The sequence below is a fragment of the Oryza glaberrima genome, chromosome 6 (assembly GCF_000147395.1).
Source record: "Oryza glaberrima chromosome 6, OglaRS2, whole genome shotgun sequence".
NCBI lineage: Eukaryota > Viridiplantae > Streptophyta > Magnoliopsida > Poales > Poaceae > Oryza > Oryza glaberrima.
The window spans coordinates 8,738,825-8,762,626 of NC_068331.1; the positions used below are offsets into that span (position 1 = coordinate 8,738,825).

At 41.6% G+C, this 23,802-nt stretch overlaps 1 protein-coding gene across 3 annotated transcripts; it reads right to left on the minus strand.

The window, feature by feature from the left end:
* Positions 1-2,546: 2,546 nt before the first annotated feature.
* LOC127777997 (transcription factor TGAL3) lies at positions 2,547-5,745 on the minus strand. Of its 3 annotated transcripts, none has more exons than XM_052304630.1 (11): positions 5,327-5,745; positions 5,048-5,163; positions 4,868-4,953; positions 4,582-4,803; positions 4,408-4,494; positions 4,245-4,304; positions 3,947-4,024; positions 3,775-3,832; positions 3,406-3,677; positions 3,053-3,310; positions 2,547-2,965 (listed from the first exon to the last, which is right to left on the minus strand). In XM_052304630.1, exons 1-11 carry the CDS (start codon positions 5,359-5,361, stop codon positions 2,819-2,821), a joined length of 1,419 nt encoding a protein of 472 aa, XP_052160590.1. In that variant the 5' UTR covers positions 5,362-5,745; the 3' UTR covers positions 2,547-2,818. The 3 variants fall into 3 exon arrangements, with proteins under 3 accessions (XP_052160590.1, XP_052160588.1, XP_052160591.1); XM_052304628.1 differs by having other exon boundaries at positions 5,048-5,169; XM_052304631.1 differs by lacking the exon at positions 5,327-5,745 and having other exon boundaries at positions 4,582-4,800; positions 4,868-5,304.
* Positions 5,746-23,802: the final 18,057 nt, after the last annotated feature.

Genomic DNA, 23,802 nt, shown 5'->3' on the forward strand with positions numbered 1-23,802 from the left:
ATTGATCTGTTAAAAAAAAAGCTTGTTGCTGTTATTGTGACTTTGAAGGGACCAGGATTCTGCATCCATTTGAAAGTTACTGTGGAGGTGCCATGGATTTCGAGAAGATGGCTTTGGGGAGACGTACTATTGACAATGAGCGAATCATCAGTCATGGGAAGCTAATAGCTTGTCGACGGGGTACATTTGGAGAGGACTACATATATTTTTGATCCTGCTAGGGACTCTAAGATTATCCATGCTTTTAACAAGACTGCTTTGGCAGCGAAGCTTAACTGGGGGGATGAAATTAGGAGAATCAAAGGTTCCAAAATGAAAAGGAAAAGGAAATTAGAAGAATCAGACGAAGTGAAGAGTAAGAACATACGGCAAATAGAAGCATATTGATGCCTTGGTAAGCATGTACTTAAAGTGTTACTTGCTTGTATATGTTTCGTGTACTGGGTTTTGAGGTGTGACCTGGCTGAATTTAAATGTTGGTGCAAATCTGACCCTAGAACCCATTGGAACTAGAAATTCATAGGAATCACATAGAAATTGCTTGTTACTGTTTTTACTTCCTATATGTGATATCTAGAACATAGCTGGCAACAGAATGATATTGCTTCTATTGTTAACGAAATTAAGTCATGATACTTCTCCTTATGTTGGTGCAAGTTTATACTACTCCTTGTCCAATCGAGAGCGACTGGCATCCACTCACTATCTAACCCATCATATATCTCTATACATAACTAATCATCTCACTCTAATTAGAAATAAATACATTGCTACCTTTAAGTGGATGAAACAATCCTAAAAATTCATTAGTATATCCTAAATTATGTGAAGACATCTATAGTATACAAGACAATTTGTTATTTAAAGTTTTAAAACTCACAAATAAGATATGCTAAATATTCCCAAAAAATAACATATGGTATCTAGAGATAGGAACCAACTCTATTATTACTACACTATTTTCTCATAAATTCAACACTACACGGTTTCAAACATTTTTAGTTTAAAATTTATATGTTCCAAGGGTAGTTAGCAAAAAGATCATAACCAATGCCCAAACAAATTACTAACGAAACATGTTTAAAATGAAGTAAAAAATATTTAGAAAAATATCACCAACTTATAAACATTTGTAATAGAAAATTTAAGCAATATTAAATATACCCACGCATGTATGTGGGCTACCTTAGTTTAATTTAATTGATATTTGTGAGGATTACACATGGTATCATCTAAGTCAATAGAAGTGCGCCAAGATGTTAAATAATCTAAACACACTTTGTGAAGATGTTATTTTCTGCTACTTTTTAAATTCCTTTTTTCTAATTATATGTACGATTTGCCCATCAAAGTATAGGTTTCGCACGGCCTTAAAGTGAAGGCTACTAGGCCTCACGGTCATAGAATGAGAAAGGAAGAAACATGCCGCGCATGTAACCAACATCAAAGAAGGAGACATAAACATGAAATTCTTTCACCCCAAAATGAATGCACACAAAAGGAAAAAAAACCACATCTATCGATTGCGTAAGCACAACAGATGGGCAATACAACACACAGAAAAGGAACTTTCCGTTGCCAAGCACCTCTAGCAAGTAATGGGCCAATTGGAGCCAAGAACGCAAGATCTCAACTGGTCTTCCATGAGGACCGCCCTGATAGAAATGTCTAGTTTTAATGACCCCCTTCACATAATCAAGGATTCGCAAGGCGATAAATGAAATGTTGGTTGACAAGGCACCAGGCCCAGATGGCTTCACTGGGAAATACTTCAAGTCATGTTGGGACATCATCAAAGACAACATCGTGGCGGCCTTCAACGCCTTGCATGACGCTAGGAGCACGCACGTAAACCTGCTAAACTCAGCAAACGTGATCCTCGTTCCAAAAAAGGATGGGGCTGAGGGAATCTAGGACTATAGACCAATAAGCCTGGTTCATGGCTTTGCCAAAATCTTCTCTGGAGTTCTGGCCATCAGGCTACGGCCGCTCATGCACTAGCTGATCTCAACAAACCAAAGCTCTTACATCCCCGATCGAAGCATTTACGACAACTTAATGTACGTCAGGAATATGGTGAGGAAACACCACGAGTAGAAGACCAATCCTGCTCTTTAAACTAGACATCTCCAAAGCTTTCGACTTGATGAGATGGGGCTATATACCTCCTCACCTTCAAAATAGAGGGTTCCAAAAAAATAAGAGGCAGAACTAGATAACGGGCCTCCTATCCACCTCCACCTCAAAGATCATCCCAAATGGGATCCCGGGAGAAGCGATCAGCCATGGCAAGAGGCTACGTTAGGGCGACCCACTATCCACTGGTGATTAGCAAGATGCGAGGTAGAGCCGTCCGCTTCTGCACATCCATGTACACCGACGACGGTCGTCTTCATAAATCCAGACAAAGAGGACGTAAGGGTCTTCTCTGAGCTACTCCGCTGTTTCGGTCAAGTAACGGGCTTATGCACAAACCTGCTAAAGTCGCAGGTAGCACCGATCAGATGCAATGACCTGGTCCTTGACGGCATCCGAGAGGGCTACTCTTGATTGGAAATAGGCCTGTAATAAAACTTCTCCTTTTGACATTGTACGCGGATTAGTTCTTACTACGCTAACACTACAACACGTTACAGGCCCAAGAGCCCAATCTAAAATATTCTCCTACTACTACTGCTTCATCACCAAAGCAACTGATTTTACAATGCCGATCGCAGTTAACGCTCTCTCAGGATTCAGCAATCAAAAAACAGGTTCACCTCCATCCATCGTCAGAACTCAGAACTCAGGCAAATGATATTGATCCTCTTTAGTCAGTCTAGTCCCTCGGCCGCGCCAGCCACAGCGAGCTCAGCGCCCGGAGCCGCGAGAAGTAGTCGCTGATGACGAGCAGCGCCCGCGCCGCCTGCCTCGTGGTCAGGATCCGGTGCATCTGCTGCAGCGTCTGATGCCTCAGCAGATCAGCCTACACACAATCAATCATCGCATCACGCTGTAGTAATGAGCAATTCAGCTCGCCTCGCCATCGATGTTTTTCCGAAGCTTCAATTACCTGACGGAGGAAGTTCTCCAGCGTGGTGAGCTTGGCCATGGCGATGGCCATCTGTCCCATGTAGTTGGTGACGTTGTCGGCGCCGCCGCCGCCGCCGACCACGGTGGCGGCCGCCGACACCAACGTGTCCCCCAGCGTCTGCTGCAGCGCCTCCATCCCCTGCGACAGCGCGTCCTCGGCCTGCTGCGACGACTGCTGCAGGTTGCAGATGCCCATCAGCTGCTGATCCGTCAGCGGCTCAAGATGGCTGGCAAGAACCTGCACAAACATCATCAACAATGGCGGTCAATGGTAGCTTCAGATTCTTTGCTTGTTGCTGAATTGGGTGGGTGATCACTCGATCGTGTCAAAACCTTGAGGAGCTCCGACGAGCGGAAGCCGCCGAGCCACATGAAGAAGCGCTCGGCAGGGCTCATCCACATGCCGGAGAGGACGTGGAACACGTCGGACTTGGTGGCGAAGCTCTTGAGGCGGAACACCTGGTCGTAGTGCATCATCACGGCGTCGACGAGCTCGCGCAGCTCGTCGTCGCTCATCTGCGTGTTCAGCGCCACCCGCAGGTCGTTGATGTGCCGCTGGTGCTCGTCCAGCCACCGCGCGTACTCAAGGTCGAACGCCAACGTACCTGCAGAAGCAAACACAACACAACACAGAATCAGAATTGCGATGTTTGCGCAGATGCCATGACAGATCAGAGAAATCAAGCAAGTGGAAAACACCACCATTTCCTCCGATCGAGTGCCCGTGATCGCCGGAGCCTCCAGTTGCAATGAAGATTCCCTGTAAAGGATAGTCGTCAATTGCATTTGCGTATTTGTTACTGAGCTGTTCAGACTTCAAACATTCGATTCTGCAAGGCGATTTGATAAGTATGCTGAACAATGCAGGGCTCACCTGCTGTCTTGCCCTTTGGAGCTCCTGCTCAAGGTGCATCAGCTTGGACCTGCTGCTCTCCAACTGCTGAATGTATGCCTACGACAAACAGCAATTCGCAATGTCTTTAGTCATCATCAATAACCACAAAACAAAGATGCAAGTAACAGCAGAGCATCTACTCCCAGAACATTGCAGCAACAGCAGCAGCAGTCAACATTGATTCCAAAGCAATTAATGCTCTAGTATATTTAACAGATATTGTAATTGTCCCATTAATCGAATGAATGATCGATAATGTATAGGTTCAGACGATCACCTTCTTCCTCATCCGGCTCTTCCGCGCCGCCTCGCGATTCTGCGCAAGCCTCCGCTGCATCTGCACACAAATTCGGGGACAAATCATATTCAGAATGAACACAACCAAATTGATCACTCATGAGATCAGATTTCGTTTCCCCTCTGACACAAAATGACTGCACCTTCTGATCCCCTCTTCTTTCCTTGGACACGGCGGAGGAATCCGCGCCTCGCTGCTCGCCGGCGTCGTCGCCGCCATCGCCGCCGCCCTGGGAGTACCACGAGAAGCCGCATTACACGAGTGGAGCCAGCCAAGAAAGACGGCGGCGAGAGGAGGTAGCTGGTGGCAGTGGCACCATTAGAGCGTGGAGGTGGTGCTTGTCGGCGCTGTCGTCGAGGTCGGTGGAGGTGTCGTCGGTGAACGGGCTGCTGACGACGACGCCGGAGTCGCCCCAGTTCTCCACCTGCGAGGCGGCCGCCGCCGCCGCCGCCATCCTCGGCAGGCAGAACCGGTCCGCCGCCGTCGCCGCCGCCATCCCCTGGGGCGCCGCCATGCCCACCACCGCTACGCCATGCTGCTGCTGGTCGCATTGCATCAGCCGAAGAATCAATCAATCAGAAAGAAGAAAGAACCAAACTCACCGCGGCGGCGGCGGCGGCGACGGCGAGCGGCGGAAGGTGTCCTCCGGCGGTGAGGTTGCTCGACGACTTGGAGCTCGGATTCGGACCTTTTCAAAAAAGCAAAAAACAAAATGCAGCAAGAATCAAACAAAGGAGCAGTTCTTGGAATGCAACAGTGGAAGAGACAGTGGCGTGAGTTACTAGTGCGGAGGAGCGGGAGGTCGGGAGGAGGAAGAAGATGATGAGGAGGGAAGATGGCGCCATCTCCGATGTGGTATCCAGCTGTGCCGATGCCACCCAGCTGCTGCTCCTCCGCCCTGCAGCTGAACAGTAGCACCGCCACGGGCGTGACGCCGCCGCGCAAGCCAACAAAAAAGGGGTTAGCGCGATGCCAAGCTAGAGCTTACAGCCAAGCATGGCGTCGTGGTCCAACACAAAGCTCGTCGCAAGACGACACGCACTGCTACAACACTACAGTACCTAGTAGTAAAGACGTGTGACGGATGGTGGTGCATCGGCGGCGACGGCGGCGGCAGCAGCGACTGCAAGCGGCGAGGACGACGACGACGACGAAGATGAAGAACAATGGCGACAGCGACAGCAGCGTACGCTTGCAGCCGCGCTTTATAACAAAGGATATGAATATTGAGGATTCATCAGACGATGCAAGAAGAGAGGGAAAAGATATCATGATCAGGACGTGTCGATCGGTGCATGTCAGAGATCGATCGATCAGTGCAGTCGCAGAGGCGTCAATCAGGGTCAAATGTCAATCAACCGATGGTGGTGGTGTAGTATTCGAGTGTGCTTGTGTACTCCTACAGAGCTACGCAAGCGACGACGACGAGAGAGGCCGTGACAGGGGAAAAAGCCTGGAGGAACCTTGAACTGAGCGTTGTGGATTGTGGAGTAGGGGACCCTGCAGCCTGTGCAGGTTTTTTGATGGTTCATCTTCATCATCCCTCTAGTGATGTGGTAGCCATATTGTTGTTTGGTCCAGGGTCGGAGGTTGGTGTTGCAACTTCAGTTGCTCTTTGACTAGAGGGTCTATTCAGTAAGGCTGCATTCGCTTGTGTGATATAGGGTGAGAAAGCATCTCGTTTTCCGTGCGCACGCTTCTCAAACTACTAAGGGCAACACCAATGTATATAGCTAAAGTAGTCCATATAGATGGGACCCACATTTGTGGACTTTAACTATTGCAACATTCACAATGTATATGGTTAGTAAGTAGTATGAGGAGGAGAGAGGAAATAGAGACAAATGACATATTTTATTCTATATGGATAGCCCATATGCTTATGGATGACTTTTGTTATTTCTCTCCTATGGACTACTTCCACAATGTGGTTAGATAGCTGAATGTATTATTTTATTGGCTATGGACTGGTTTTGAAGTACATTGTGGATGCCCTAAACGATGTGTTTTTTATAAAAAAAATTTTATAGTAAAGTTACTTTAAAAAGTTATATTAATCCATTTTTAAAATTTAAAATATTTAATACTCAATTAATCATGCGCTAATAACTCACTTCGTTTTACGTATATTTCTAATCCCCCAATCTCCTTCTCCTCAAACACACCTAGCTACTACTACGTAGAGGCGTGACCGCGAACAGGACAAAAGTGGGGGGGGGGGGGGGACACTTCAGATACTCTACCCTCATTAATTATAGAGTAGGAGTAGCCGGTTGCTCACGGGTGCCAACTCATTTCTATGTACTCCAATGTACAGTACTATATGACTGCATGCTTGCCACGAGCTGTGTATGGAGAGTAGTGAAAGGCTCGTTTAAAACGCAATGAAAAAAAAAATACTTGAGAAATAAAAACACATGAAGTAGTAAGATTTTGGCATAATAGTGAGCGTAAAACCAACAGTTGTAAATCACAGGAAAAATATGTAAATAGTCATTTAATTAGTCTGTAGAAATTAAATGTGGGAAATAAACTTAAAGATAATTATCGCTAACTTTTCTTTAAAATCTCTATATTATTGTCTATTTTATAGGAATTTTATAGAAAAAAATATGATTTAATCTTATAGTTGAAATATTCTTATAGGAAATTTTTCTATACAATTAAAATCCTCCAACAGCCGGCATTAGCAACCATCGTTGCCGACAGCTTAGGTGTGGATATAGTACGATCTGGAGTAGGAAATAACCCCCCCCCCCCCCCACAATCTGTAAGAAACATATAGGAAACTTGGGGCATTTCAATTCTATACGAAGAAAAATACTAGGATGGCTTTTGAAATAAATGATTGAATTATATCTTTTTATTTTGTAATTCCTATTGAATGGACAATATAGATATTTTAGAGAAAAGTTAGTACGAGATTCAACCTCTTGCAAAATTTTATTGAGTCTATCTCGCTCAACCGATTTCAACATTTTTCTCCCGTGGTATATTCACACAATCATTCTTACGTTTTCTTATATTTATAATCTTCTACAACCTCCATCTCTAAATACAAGAACGTAGACACGATTATTAAGAAAGTAGGTAGAATTAAATGAGAAAAAGTTATAATTATATAGTTTGAAATTGAAGATAGGTGGAAAAATTGAATGGTGGAAGGCACTTCAGATACTCTACCCTCATTAATTATAGAGTAGGAGTAGCCGGTTGCTCACGGGTGCCAACTCATTTCTATGTACTCCAATGTACAGTACTATATGACTGCATGCTTGCCACGAGCTGTGTATGGAGAGTAGTGAAAGGCTCGTTTAAAACGCGATGAAAAAAAAATACTTGAGAAATAAAAACACATGAAGTAGTAAGATTTTGGCATAATAGTGAGCGTAAAACCAACAGTTGTAAATCACAGGAAAAATATGTAAATAGTCATTTAATTAGTCTGTAGAAATTAAATGTGGGAAATAAACTTAAAGATAATTATCGCTAACTTTTCTTTAAAATCTCTATATTATTGTCTATTTTATAGGAATTTTATAGAAAAAAATATGATTTAATCTTATAGTTGAAATATTCTTATAGGAAATTTTTCTATACAATTAAAATCCTCCAACAGCCGGCATTAGCAACCATCGTTGCCGACAGCTTAGGTGTGGATATAGTACGATCTGGAGTAGGAAATAACCCCCCCCCCCCCCCCCCCCACAATCTGTAAGAAACATATAGGAAACTTGGGGCATTTCAATTCTATACGAAGAAAAATACTAGGATGGCTTTTGAAATAAATGATTGAATTATATCTTTTTATTTTGTAATTCCTATTGAATGGACAATATAGATATTTTAGAGAAAAGTTAGTACGAGATTCAACCTCTTGCAAAATTTTATTGAGTCTATCTCGCTCAACCGATTTCAACATTTTTCTCCCGTGGTATATTCACACAATCATTCTTACGTTTTCTTATATTTATAATCTTCTACAACCTCCATCTCTAAATACAAGAATGTAGACACGATTATTAAGAAAGTAGGTAGAATTAAATGAGAAAAAGTTATAATTATATAGTTTGAAATTGAAGATAGGTGGAAAAATTGAATGGTGGAAGGTTATGATTGTTTGGGAAGATAAGTTATATTTTGAGTCAAATTCTAGAAGGTAAAAAGTTTTTATATTTTAGGACGGATGGAGTACTTACGTTGCACTTATATTCTTATTAAAATCTTTCATTTTATCATCTAATAGCAATAAAGTACTATTCATGTTTTAACATCTAATAACAAAAAAAAATACTAATTATAAAAAATCAAATAAGATGAACGGTCAAACGTTGAATATGAATAGTGCAAAACTGTACTTATTTTGAGACAGAAAGAGTATCACTTAATATAATTGTCTAAAATCAATAAAAAACAATATGTTTCCCAAGCGAGACTTTGATGAAAACCTATTGACCTATTTGTTAGGGTTATGGATACCACATACCTAATAGTAGTTGACTAAATCTCGGCATGACCCACCACATACCATGTCTTATACGGAAACAATCTTCGGATATAGGAGGAGTTCCGCATAAGGAAGGATAAATAGAGTTCTACATAGAAACGAAAAGGACTACTCGGATTGTATCCATATTGGTTTCGCTAGTCCTACTTGGACAAGGGGATACCTATCGGTATAAATACAAGGCCCCCAAGGAGGAGAGGGGACACGGAACAACAGAAGCCACAACATACAAGCGAACATACGCCAAGACAAGACTCCGGATATCGACTTTAGAGATAGGCATGGCTAGTCCCCTACGGTGCCTATGGCTACTGTCAGGAGAGAAATAGTGTTGTCTCTGATCTCGCCGGATGCGGATTCGAGGAGGAAGGCTATCCTGTTGTCAACTACGAGTCAGACCTTCAGACCGCCATGTCGACAACAGTTAGATAGGCTACCCCAAATATTGTACTGGTGTGATTATGATGAATAAGAGCAACGACCGGCTTCGGCCAATAGGACTGTCGACGGTTGATGTCACGATTCCGGTATTTGCATGGTATGGGGATCGTTGGTACTAGGATATACGCTAGACTGAGATAAAAGAGATGGGGACGAGGAGTTTTATACAGGTTCGGGCCCCTGAATGGTCAGGTAATAACCTTACATCCTGTTGGCCGAAGCCGGTATTGCTCTTATTCACCATAATCACACCAGTACAATATTTGGGGTAGCCTATCTAACTGTTGTCGACATGGCGGTCTGAAGATCTGACTCGTAGTCGACAACATGGTAGTCTTCCTCCTCGAATCCGTGTCCGGCGAGATCAGAGATAACGTTTTCGTCTCTCCTGACAGTATCCGGAGACACCGTAGGGGACTAGCCGTGCTTATCCCTGAAGTCCATATCCGACGTCGTGTCTTGGCGTATGTTGGCTTGTATGTTGATCTTCTGTCTTGATCTATGTTCCATGTCTTCTATGGTGGATGTTGATTGTGTCCCCTCTCCTCCTAAGGGGCGTTGTATTTATACCCATAGGTATCCCCTTGTCCAAGTAGAACTAGGGAAACAAATATGGATACAATCCGAGTAGTCCTTGTCGTTTCCATGTAGAACTTTGGTTGTCTTTCCTTATCCGGAACTCCCTCGAGGTCAGTTTCCGTATAAGACATGGTATGTGGTGGGCCCTGCCGAGATTTAGTTGACTACTATTAGGTATGTGGTTTCCATAACCCTGACAAGGATGTAGGGTTATTACCTGACAATTCAGGGGCCCGAACCTGTATAAAAATTCTCGTCTCCGTCTCTTTTACCTAAGTCTCGCGTATATCCTAGTTCCAACGATCCCCATACCATACAAATACCGGAATCGCGACATCACACGTCGACAGTGGCGCGCCAGGTAGGGGGATTTTGGTGCTTCAGGATTTCGACGAGATGGGTTCAAGAGATAGATTCTTCAACAAACTACTCAACGACTTCATATGCTGGGTGATATGACCCGAACGAAGTGCGTTCTCCGACGGATCGGGATCTTCATCAAGCTTCGCCAAGTCATCGTCACTATGGATTTTTTGACGAGGGCTATATCAAGTACTTTGGATCTGGGAAGTCAAACCCAACCAGAGTACGTGCCCCAACAAGATCGGAACCATCATCGTCATCGACAACTTGGTCTATCGAGATCATTCAAGCCTCAAGCTTCGCGGCGTACCAAAAGATGTCAGATCGTATGATGTCGAATGAGTACGCAACAAGGTAATTGGTAGATTGGTTTTTTAAATTAATCTACTAATTTCGTAGATACATCCGGCATGTATCTACAAAGGTATGCAATATTTTATATGCAATTTATCGTACCTATTCAGATCATACAGCATTGTCAGATCAATAATTTATTTATGTTTACCTAGAGCATGTTTTTTATACAATATTTATTGTGTAAGTGTCCCCGATGTTAAATCGACTACGGTTTAATGCTGGGGGCTCGCTCTATTTTCTTCCGTATAAATCATGCTTGTTTACGGTTTACATAATACCTGATATTTACATCTGCTCGTTGTATCCCGATAATACTGGAAGATCCATGCAGTTTTTTGAGTACATACTCGATATTATCTGCTATATGTCTTGCCTTCTAGAAAATATTTTTCAGGAACAATTGAGCACTCGAGTAGGTTGCGGTCGAGTACACCCCATTATAGAGAACGATCTTGACAAATGCAGAGTCGTCGCGCCCAACATGCCAACAAAGACCGACGACCCATCTCATAGCACCAGCCATGGCTGGACTACTCGAGAAAAGGTTGTTAACGGATAAATTCCTCGCGAACGTCGTCGGCTTGATCACCCGACATGATTGCGAACTTACATCCGGATATGCTATAAGTTGGGTATGTGAGTCATGCTGGCCACATGAGATGCACATGTAATAAACCAACTCTAGCACCTCCATTGGTGTTCGAGAGATAATTCTACTCGCTCGCTGGTTCTCAAACCAGTAAACCGTAGCAATCTCTCGCACTGCAACCTCCATTGGTGTTCGAGAGATAATTCTACTCGCTCGCTGGTTCTCAAACCAGTAAACCGTTCCAACCTCTCACACCGCAACCTCCATTGGTGTTCGAGAGATAATTCTACTCGCTCGCTAGTTCTCAAACTAAAAAACCGTAGCAATCTCTCGCACCGCAACTTCCATTGGTGTTTGAAAGATAATTCTACTCGCTGGTTCTCCAACCAGTAAACCGTAGCAATCTCTCGCATCACAACTTCCATTGGTGTTCGAGAGATAATTCTACTCGCTCGCTGGTTCTCAAACCAGTAAATCGTAGCAATCTCTCGCACCGCAACTTCCATTGGTGTTCGAGAGATAATTCTACTCGCTCGCTGGTTCTCAAACCAGTAAACCGTAGGAATCTCTCGCACCGCAACTTCCATTGGTGTTCGAGAGATAATTCTACTCGCTGGTTCTTGAACCAGTAAATCGTAGCAATCTCTCGCGCCTTAACTTCAGATAGTCGAGGTACGACTACACCAATAGCGTAGTGGTCCTCGCACCACGACTTCAAATGACTTCAGATGGTTGAGAGACAGCTGCGACTGGTCTTCGACCGGCAGCATAGCGGCCCTCGTACCAACTTCAAATGGTCGAAAGACACCTACTCACTGGTTCTCAACCAGTCAATCATAGCGATCTCTCGTACATTTACCTCTAATGGTCGAGTTACGACTACTACCTGGTCCTCAACCAACGGTGTAGCGATTCTCCCACTACTTCCACTTTAAATAGTCGAGTTACGACTACTACCTCGTCCTCGACCAGCAGTGTAGCGATTCTCCTACTATTTCTACTTCAAGTGGTCGAGTTACGACTACTACCTGGTCCTCGACTAGAGGTGTACCGATTCTCTCATTACCTCTACTCCAACAAAGTTGATATCAGGTACACAATATCGCCAAGTGTTTTACCTAGAGATCCCTTACCACGACGACACCTAGAGTTGAAACCTATCCTCATGATCCTTTACGCCGTCCTGACAAGACCTCTGAGGAAACTAAGGGAACTTCGGCTGGGGACGCCCAGAGCGGATAAGGCCTTGTCGGATCATGTAGAGACAAACGACCATGTAAGATCTGTTCATGTAAGAGTTCTCGCCATGCGTGTTAAGCAAGCCGTGTAATCAGAAATTGAGTTTTCCAACTTCACGGCTGGGGGCTAGGATCAGTGCTTTTTCAACCAAGGCAGGTCAAGGGTCCACGAGCCTTATCATCCGAGAACGATTCTCCGACGACAAGGCTGGGGTCTAGGGAGAGTGTATGACTCAACAAACTGACTGATCGAAGTCGGTAAATGAGAAGACACTCATATACAAACATTGGTCTGTAAATTTAATTCATTTTTAGTTTTCCATACATATTATAACATGTCACCCTTTGAGCGTTCGTTCGGGGGCTATTTCTATCTAATATTCTTTTATGAGTATTGATTTCAGGAAAATTCTATTCAGCATTATCGAAGATTCCATGTCTCTATGATTCTATACCAAGATCGACTAAGGCGAGTACGACAAGTGTTGACAAGGCTCCGTTGCAGATTCTGCGCTTTCTCGATCACTCGAGAACGGTTGGTGGATCTCGACAAGGAATACGGAATGAAGAGATGGTATACCCGCCGAGATAAAATTTCTTGACTTCAATCCGAATTCTCGATTACAGCAAGACGGGAAACTTAGTCGTATGCTCTGTACTTTCTTGGTTGACATCGGAGATTGACTCAGACAAACCCTATAGGTGCCCGCATGAGGCTGATAAGGGAAGTCTAACGTTATCTCTGAACTCACTGAGAACGGTCACGTGAGCTCGATAACAGTTACTCCAAGGTCTACAGTTGAGAATATGAATTTGTTCATTTGCATTGAAGTCTGGGCTACTGTCAGGGTTATAGATACCACATACCTAATAGTAGTTGACTAAATCTCGGCACGACCCACCACATACCATGTCTTATACGGAAACAACCTTTGGATATAGGAGAAGTTCCGCATAAGGAAGGATGAATAGAGTTATACATGGAAACGACAAGGACTACTCGGATTGTATCCATATTGGTTTCCCTAGTTCTACTTGGATAAGGGGACACCTATGGGTATAAATACAAGGCCCCCTAGGAGGAGAGGGGACACGGAACAACATATGCTACAACATACAAGCGAACATACGCCAAGACAAGACGCCGGATATCGACTTCAGAGATAGGCATGGCTAGTCCCCTACGGTGCCTATGGCTACCGTCAGGAGAGATATATCGTTGTCTCTGATCTCGCCGGATGCGGATTCGAGGAGAAAGGCTACCCTATTGTCGACTACGAGTCAGACCTTCAGACCGCCATGTCGACAACAGTTAGATAGGCTACCCCAAATATTATACTGGTGTGATTATGATGAATAAGAGTAACGACCAGCTTCGGCCAACATTATGTAGGGTTATTACCTGACAATTCAGGGGCCCGAACCTATATAAAAATCATCGTCTCCGTCTCTTTTACCTAAGTCTCGCGTATATCCTAGTACCAACGATCCCCATACTATGCAAATACCGGAATCGCGACATCAAACATCGACACTATTGCACTAGTACCATTACCATCTCAAGGCTCGTTCGGTTCACAGGATTTTCACAACGTAGGAATACTATGTTGTACAGAAATACATGTACAAACCTATGGATTGAAAAACACAGGATTTTTCCTATGTTGTTGAGCAAGCCAACCAAAGGAATGCAAACATTAGGTTGGAGTGGATTAATTTTTCCTGCTTTCCCTTCATAAATGGCGGAATGGAAAATTTTCCTATAGTTTTCCTGTGGTGAATTCCTATGAAACGAATGGTAGTTTAAAACCCATTCATATTCCTATGTTTTTCCTTTGAAACGAATAAGCCCTCACTTTTATCACATTTGCATTTGGTAAGGTTAAAATCTATCTATTATATTAATAAAATAGCCTTGAAAGGAGGCACCACGTTCGCTGTGAGGGCTAGAAATTCCCACATTAATCGGAGAAAAAAAAAAGAAAAGAAGAGTCTACGTTCGCTGTGGAGGCTAGAAATTCCCACATTAATCGGAGAAAAAGAAAAAAAAGAAAAGGAGAGTCCAAGTAGAAATACAATCTAAAAACAGTTGAAATTCGGAATTAAAAATAAGCAATATTGAAACAAGTTTCCATATAATAACCCAATATGAGATTAATCAAAATTCGAAGTAAAAATAAAATAAAATTCAAAATTAGAAAATAAAAGGAGAGTCCAAGTAGAAATACAATTTAAAAATAGCTGAAATTCGGAATTAAAGTTAAGAAATATTGAGAGGAGAGTCCATATAAGAACCCAATACGAGATTAATCTAATTTCGGAATAAAAATAAAATAAAATCTGAAATTAGAAAATAAAAGGAGAGTCCAAATAGGAATACAATTTTAAAATAACTGAAATTCGGAATTAAAAATAAGGAATGTTGAGAGGAGAGTCCATATAAGAACCAAATACGAGATTAGTTAATACTCAGAATAAAAATAAAAATAAAATCCAAAATTAGCAAAAATAAAAGAGAGATTAGTTAATATTCGGAATTAAAATAAAAATAAAATCCGAAATCAGTAAAAAATAAAAGAAGAGTTTAAGTAGGAGTACAATTTAAAATTAACTGAAATTCGCAATTAAAATTCGGAATAAAAATTTCACAATTATAATCCATATAAGAACCCGATACGAGATTAATTAAAATTCAGAATAAAAAATAAAATAGTATCCAAAATTATAAAAATTAAAAGAGCGTTAAGTAGGAATAAAATTTTTAAACAGCTGAAATTAAACAATAAAAATAGGCAAAATTTCCTACAGGACACCCAAAAAACACGTAATTAGTTGAGGCACACCAAGAAAACGTGGAACTGCTTCAGGACACTACAAATGTTGTGAAATTTGCCGTAGGACACCGAGCTCATTATTTTATCATTTCCCGACTGAAAGTGGCGAGTATTCAAAATACCAAGATTGCCCGCGCGTCCCAAACTCGGTCGCCACACACCACTCGGCGGACTGCATCACGGAGCTCGCCGCCGGGGAGTCCGTACCAACGTGCTTTCTTCGGCTGCCAGGAAGCCCACAGGACAGGCGGCACCACCGCGGCATCGCCGCCACTGTTTCGCCGCAGTCATCGGGACACGGCCGAACTTACACACAACAACCGCCGTACGCCGCCTTCCTCCCTCCCTCCCTCCCTCTCTCCTCTTAAAAATACTTGCTCCAAACGCCATCCATCCATCCATCCACCCACACACACACAGCCGCAATCGCCACGTCATTCCCTGCACGCAAAGTCGTCGCGTCCCGCCACATCGGCATTTCGACAAACACCTCACGCGCGCGCTCCGTTGGTGTCGGTCGTCTGCCTCGCGGTAGGCTGCAACGTCGAGACGCGCTCCTCCTCCTCCTCCTCCCATGGCCGGTGCCAGCGGCGAGCGGCCGGCGAGCAACTGGGACTGGTCGGACTGTGATGCCGCATTCACCGAGGAGGCCGACGGGGCGATCGCCGCGCTGCAGGACACGGGCGGAGACGGCTCGCCACCAAGCAGCTCCTCGGGAGGTACCACACCATCCTTGCGCAATGGTACTTCGCGCGCGCGGATCAGCAAAAGGCGACGAATCACCTCAGGAGAGCGGCATGGATGGCCCCGTGCTGCCTGCACATCGCCTTTGCGCTCGCCTTTGTGCTCATCGAGATGGGCTCCTTCGATGAGGCAGACATGGCGTGTGCCCACAGCCTCCTCGTGCCGGATCTCACCAACCCTGCGCACAACTTCATCTCCCCGAAAGAGCAGGTTGATGCCATCATCAGCTCCAAAGCTCCAGAGTATAGATTGGGACGCAGGGCAATTTAGGCATTTTGAAAAAATACTCTCCACTTTCAGCTGGGAAATGATAAAATAATGAGCTCGGTGTCCTACGGCAAATTTCACAAAATTTGTAGTGTCCTGGAGCAGTTAAACGTTTTCTCGGTGTCCCTCGGCTAATTACGCGTTTCTTGGGTGTCCTGTAGCAAATTTTGCTATAAAAATATTAAAAGAACACTATACGGTATTAATTAAAATTTGGAAAAAAAATAAATTCTGAAATTAGAAAAAGAAAAAAGATTTAATTAGAAATATAATTTATAAATAACTAAAATTGGTGATAAAAAATAAAGACTATTGAAAGAAAAGACCATGTAAAACACATGACGACATAAATTAAGTAACAGTCCTATAAAAGAGTAGAGAGGTGGTGGTTGATACGACATATAAAAATTGTTAATAATACACCAATAGAATTCTAAGTAATTGGCCTATAAAGAAGTAGAGTGGTGGCGGTTGATACAACATATAAAAATTGTTCATAAAACACCAAATAGAATCCAAATGACGATTAAAAGTAGGGACGACAGGAAGGCCGTGAAGCAAACGGGCAAGGCGGTTGCCGGGACTTCTTGAAAGTAGAAAAAATAAACCCTATTGATAATCATATTCAATTTTAAAAATCTCAATGACAATAAAAAGGAGAAGCAGCGGGCGGGGTGTATAGGAGTATAGTTGCAGAGCCGTCGACAGTTGGCGGGACTTCTAGAAAATAAAAAATGAATTCCAACAATAGTTATGTTTGATTTTTAGAATCCCAATGATAATAAAGACTAAGAGGTGGATGGGCCGTAGAGGAGTATAGTGGCATCGTCTGACGGGACTTCAAAAGTTATAAAAAAATGAAACTCAACAAGACAATAAACCCTAAAAACTACATGATCCAATTTTTAAAGGTTCAGAACTTCTACAAAGTAAAAATGATGATAATCATGTTCGATTTTGAAATCTCAATGATAATAAGAAGGGAGGCAGCGAGCGAGTCATAGAGGAGTACAATGGCAAAGCTGCCGATGGTTTGGTAGGACTTCTAGAAAGTAAAAAAATGAACCCGAACGATAATTATGTTCGATTTTCAAAATCCCAATGACAATAAAGAGAAAAGACAATGGACGGGCCATAGAGGAGTATAATAGCAACATTTGATGGGACTTCTAGAAATTATAAAAAGAAACCCAACAAGGCAATAAACTCTAAAAATTATAAGATCCAATTTTTAAAGGTTCTAAGAAGAATAAATATAAATAGTGGTAGATTGAGCAAACAAATAAAGGAGATGCCAGAAGTAAGGGGTAGCGACTGTGACTTTTAAAAACTATATAATTAGAAACACGGGGATGATAACATTTGGTATTTCAAAGTTTGAAGACAATGAGTTAGCTATTTAATAAATTTTAAGTAAAATCATACTTAAAAAATATATGATTTTTTTATGTGCTAACGGCGTAATCGCGCGGGCCACCCAGGTAGTTGGAGATAAAATAACCATGCATTGAATTTAGAGAGAGTGTGTGTGTCAAACGGACATGACTGATTTTTTTTCTTTATAACCAATTTTTAGTCAATGTCCAATCGGATGCTTGACACTAATTAGAAGTATTAAACGTAGTAATGACAAAATCCATTCCATAGCCCTGGACTAATTCGTGAGACGAATCTATTGAGCCTAATTAATCCCTAATTAACCTATGTGATGCTACAGTAAACATGTGCTAATTATAGATTAATTAGGCTTAAAAAATTTGTCTCGCGAATTAGCTATCATTTATACAATTAGATCTATTATTAGTCTATATTTAATACTTTAAATTAGTGTCTAAACATCCAATGTGATAAAGACTAAAAACTAGTCTCTGGATCCAAACACCACCCAACTGATCAAGCATTTCAAACAACTCCGTTGATGCTCTATTATCGGAAAAGGATCGTCTGACGTTACTATTTACCGTGAAATATGTACTGTAAGCCTCACCACTATCGGGCCGATATGTCGGCCACCAAGGCAAGGGAAAGTTACGTTATCCGATCATCCATAGTTTGTGTCACGAGAAACCGAGAGAGTGCGTGGAGTTTGAAAGAGGAAAGTGGGCATTGTTTTCTTTTCGCTATCAAGCCGTGAACCCCTCCACCCCCACCTCTTCTTCTGCACTCTGCTGCCCGCGCGGGCCAGCTAGTTGCTCTGCGACTGCGACCAGCGTACCCCTAGTGGCTGTATCAAGTTACGGGAAATGTGTGGCGCATGCGACCTGCTGCTGCTGCTGCTGATGCGTGCGAGGAGAAACGGAAGCTAGGCAGGCAAGGCAGAGCAGCAGCTAGCGCCCAGAGATGGCAGAGCTGCCACCGCATTTGCTTCCCACTTTTCGCGGGAAGCGATGGACACTGGACAGGCCCGCAATTACTGCGGAAATGACGATAGCAGCAGAGCCACAGGACGACAGGAGCATCGCTGCACGCAGGCGCGCAGCAGCCCGGCCGCGGCAGGTGGTTGCCATGGATGGACGGGGGAGCTCCGATCCGCTTGCCGTTGCCGCACGCTGGCTTCCCGCGGTGACGACGCGCTGGATGTATTGGGATGATGGATGGATCACCGCCTGCGCGCTGCGCCTGCGAGTGCGAAGCGATGCGCGCGCGCGTGTGTTTGTGTTTGCGGGTTCGTGTGCGTGCGCGAGGTCATGATTTGGGCACGGCGAAACTGCCGCGGGGGGGGGGGGGCGGGGGGGGGGGGGGTGTGGGAGGCTGCATTGCGTTGTGTGGCGTTGCGTTGCATTGATGGCGATTCATTTCCTTTCCCCGTTGTTTCTTTTCTTTTTTTCCTTTTGAGATTATGTTGTCACGACTTGGGCTCTGAAAGCTTTTTTTTTTTTTTTTTGCTTCTCGTACTGTAGCCTGCAATGCAATGCGTTGCGTGGACGGAGAAAAATAAATACTCCTACAGGCTACAGCTTTACGAGTAAGACGTACGACTAGGAGTAGAGTGTACTGGTACTTCGTGCTACGAGTACTACCCCAGTAAATGGGAGTACCGAGAAACAGTGTAAGTATACCTGGGAGTATCTACTGGTATAGTTGGCATCAGAGTATTTTGATGCGAATCTGGTGGATCTAGGAGTAGAGCGAGCCCGCCACTCCAACTGGCTGTGTTCGCAACAATAGCAGGGTGTGTTATAGTTAACGTGAAAATTGGAAGTTTGATTGATATTGAATGATATGATGGAAAAGCTAAAAGTTTGTGTATAGAAAAGTTTTGATGTGATGGAAAAGTTGGAAGTTTGAAGAAAAAGTTAGGAACTAAACCATGCCTACCTAGCATGCACAGATTTTTTTAAGCAACTTTCGTATAGAAAATTTTGGTAAAAAAACACACTGTTTAACAGTTTAAAAATCGTGTACACAAAAAACGAGAAAGAGGAGATGTGAACCAGCAGTTCTAAGGCCCTGTTTAGATTCAACTTTTTTCTTCAAACTTCCAACTTTTCTGTCACATCGAACTTTCCTACACACAAACTTCCAATTTTTTCGTAACATTGTTCCAATTTCTTCAAACTTTCAATTTTAGCGTGGAACTAAACACAGCCTAAACACAACCTCGTTGTTGTAGGTCAAGATAAATATTTTCTTTTAACTCACACAATACGAGATTAAACTATTGCCGAATAAAGCAAGGCTGTCACTCCACCTATAACAAATCGGGTCTAGATGGAATGACGGCCCCGTTTGTTGTAGGTTAAGATAAAAGATTTTTTGATGCACATAATACGAGATAAGCTATGGGTGAATAATAAATTAAATACTAATTATTACAAACTTAAAAATAAATTTATTTATATCTTAGAGCATCATTTACAAAAAGTTTTGGTGCAAGACACATTATTTAATAGTTTGAAAATCGTGCTAACAATAATTAAGGTAAATTATGCATCTTATCATAAACAAACAGTCATAGTGTACACTTCTCCTCCATAAAATAAACCAATCTAGGTGGAAATGCAATCTATTATAGTACAAGAAATTTGGATAGAATGATGGATCCCATCTTCACCTAGCTTAAGTTTTTTTTTGGACAAAGTGAGTAAAAGATTACAACTACTAGTACTATTACTACGCAGGAGTATAAAATTTACTCCCTCCGTTTCAATATGTACCACCTCCGTCCCACAATAATTATCATTTTAGGTTGTTTAGTTAGTTTTATACTGTTTATATCAAACGATTTACCATCCGACTTATTTAAAATTTTTTTATGATTAGTATTTTTATTGTTATTAGATGATAAAACGTGAATAGTAATTTATGTGCGATTTATTTTTTAATTTTTTAAAATAAGACGGATGGTCAAACGTTTGACATGGATACCCACAGCTATACTTATTTTGGGACGAAGGTAGTAAAATCTAAATTTTAATAAAAATGATTATGATAAATGATATGGGGTTGGGAGTGAGATGATAGTTGAGAGTAGAATAAAGAAAACTTTGAATTCGAGGTGATTGATGTGATAAAAATTACTCTAAAATAACAGGCTTTTGGGATAAAATTTAAATCCTAAAATATCAACTATTTTAGAACCGAGGGAGTACTCCCTCCGTCCCAAAATAAATCAACTTCTAAAGTTCAAATTTGTCTTAAAATAAACCAACTCCAACTTCAAACTTCTTGCCTACGAAGTTCCACCAATCTGCAAAACGAGAAATTTTATTACTTCAATACCCCTTACCTACCCATCATTCAATACAACATCTATCTATCTATTATATTATTAAAACAGCTTTGAAAGAAGACACCACGTTCGCTGTGAGCGCTAGAAATTCCCACATTAATCGAAGAAAAAGAAAAAGATATTAATCGTTAGATTGTAGAAGATCTCTATTTTGATGGTGGAGATTAATACAGAATATAATCTTATTTATAGAAACTAGAAAAAAGATTTATAGATACAGTCCGTATGTTGAGTCATATAAAGAAAAGTAATTAATCAGATCGAGTACATTACAGAAGTTTGAAGAGAAATCGTAAACGGAGAAGATAAAACAAATTAGAAGTCCCCTTCCCTCCCGCTTTATGTATTTGTAGCATTGGTCGAGAAAGCTACTGATGGTGCTAAGTCATCCCTTCACCGTTGACGTTGTGGTGCCTGGCACTGGCAGCATGGACAATTGGACGACAATTCTCAAGTCATAACAGCACATGATGTGGCTGGCGCTCGAAAATTACAAAGCTAAAGTGCTAGCAGCAATCCAATTGAAAATAGCACCGTTTGTTGTTCCTCCTAACATTCTGGGTAGGGTATATATCTACGGTTTGGTGTATTATTTTTTTTAAAAAAATCCACTGTTTGCGTATACGTTTGGAAAAGAAATAATATTAGCTCACCAAAATCATTTGAGTAATTTTGTATGAGCGCAATCGCGCAGGCTTAATCCAAGAAAAAGAAAAGAAGAGCAAAATTAAAATATGATTTAAAAATAACTGAAATTCAAAATAAAAAATAAGAGTCCATGTAAGAACCCAACACGAGATTAATTAAAATTCAGAATAAAAATAAAATAAAATCCGAAATTAAGAAAAATAGAATAAGAGTTCAAGTAGAAATATAATTTAAAAATAACTAAAATTTGAAATTAAAGTAAGCAATATCGAAAGAAGAGTTTATATAAAAACCCAATACAAGATTAACTAAAATTTATAATAAAAATAAATAAAATAAAATCCAAAATTAGAAAAATAAAAAAGAGAGTTCACGTAGGAATACAATTTTGAAACAACTGAAATTTGAAATAAAAAAATAATGAATATTAAAAATAATAGTCCATATAGAATATTAATTAAAATTTGAAACAAAAAATAAACTAAATCCTGAAATTAGAAAAAGAAAAATAATATTTCAATTAGGAATACATTTTATAAATAAATAAAATTTCATCATAAAAAATAAAGGCTATTGAAAAATAGAATCCCAATGATGATTAAGAGGAGAAATGACGAACACGCCGCTAAACAACATAGTTATGGCGGTTGGCGGGACTTAAAGAAAAGTAAAAAAAAAAGTCAATGATAAACATGTTCGGTTTTAAAAAAATCTCAATGATAATAAGGATGGGAGGCAGCGGTAGAGCCGTAGAGGACTATAGTGCCGAAGCTGCTGACGGTCTGGTGGGACTCTTAGAAAGTAAAAAAGAACACACACAATAATTTTGTTCGATTTTTAAAATCCCAATAACAATAAAGAGATGAGGCAGCGAACGGGTGGTAAATGAGTACATTGACGACGTTTGACCGGACAATGAATAGATAATTTTTAAAGTTTAAAGAGAATGAATAGAAGTAGTGGTAGATCGAGTAAGCAAATAAAGGGGTGACAAAGGAGTGAGGTGTAGCGATTGACATGACTTTTAAAAACTATAAAATTAGAAACACAATAATGATATTTTAAAATAAAATCATATGTAAAAAATAGATAATTTTATAGGGTGCTAGCCGCGCAATTGCGCGGGCATTATTTTTTCCTTGAAAACTCCTTGGGAAGCTAGGGTTTGAGTTATTTAGGGAGAGTATTAGTAACTTAGGCCTAGCTTAGTTACCAATTACTCTCTCCGTCCTATAAAAAAAATCTAATTTTAAGAATGAGCTCAGACACACTTTTAAAAAACATAACGTATAATCTTTGAACACATTCATATCCTTAAGATGATACTCATACGTACATGCGCTCTCAGATTCTTTCGTGGACCACCGCGGCACGGGTCTCTGGCCATTTTGACGCAAAGCCCTAGTTTTGTGCCTTGGGGTGCAATCTACGAGGGTGAGGACAGTGACGATCCCGTCCATCTATCCGTCCAGTTACTCTACTGTACCTGTAGGAGTACAGTACGTACTTGTGCCTAGAGGCACATACTCCTATACTACTTTCTGCCATGCATAGCCTAGCTGGCTTTCTCTCTGTCTCTCTACCACCTCATCATCTGCAGGATCAGGCTGGCCCTGGCCATTGAGCAGCAGGCAGCAGCATAGCAGCAGCGCCTGGATCGTTTATTACTCGAGGGAAGGACCAGACTAGTGGTAGGCCCCCGGTTCAGAATTCATCGCATCATCATCTAGAGTGTGTTTAGTTCCAACCAAAGTTTAAAATTTAATTAAAATTAGAGACGATGTGATTGAAAAACTACTATATGTATGAAAAATTTAATATGATGGAAAGTTAAAAGTTTAAAAAAAATCTTTGAAACTAAACATACCCCTAATAACTGCAGCTTGCAGTTCTTGCATGTAGCTGGTGGCTTAAGGGTGTGTTTGAGGAGAAGGGGATTGAGGAGATTAGGAGTATATACAAAACGAGGTAAGGCATTAGCTCATAATTAATTGAGTATTAACTATTTTAAATTTCAAAAATGGATTAATATGATTTTTTAAAGCAACTTTCATATAGAAATTTTTTTATAAAAAATACATCGTTTAGTAGTTTGAAAAACATGCGCGTGGAAAACGAGACACAATCCCCTCTCTCCCCCAGAACGAACAGAGCCTAACTCCTCGTCCCCTGCGTTGCAAGCGGGGAAGAGGCTCCAAACCGGTCGGCACGGTGGACGTTAGCGCCCCCTCGCATCGC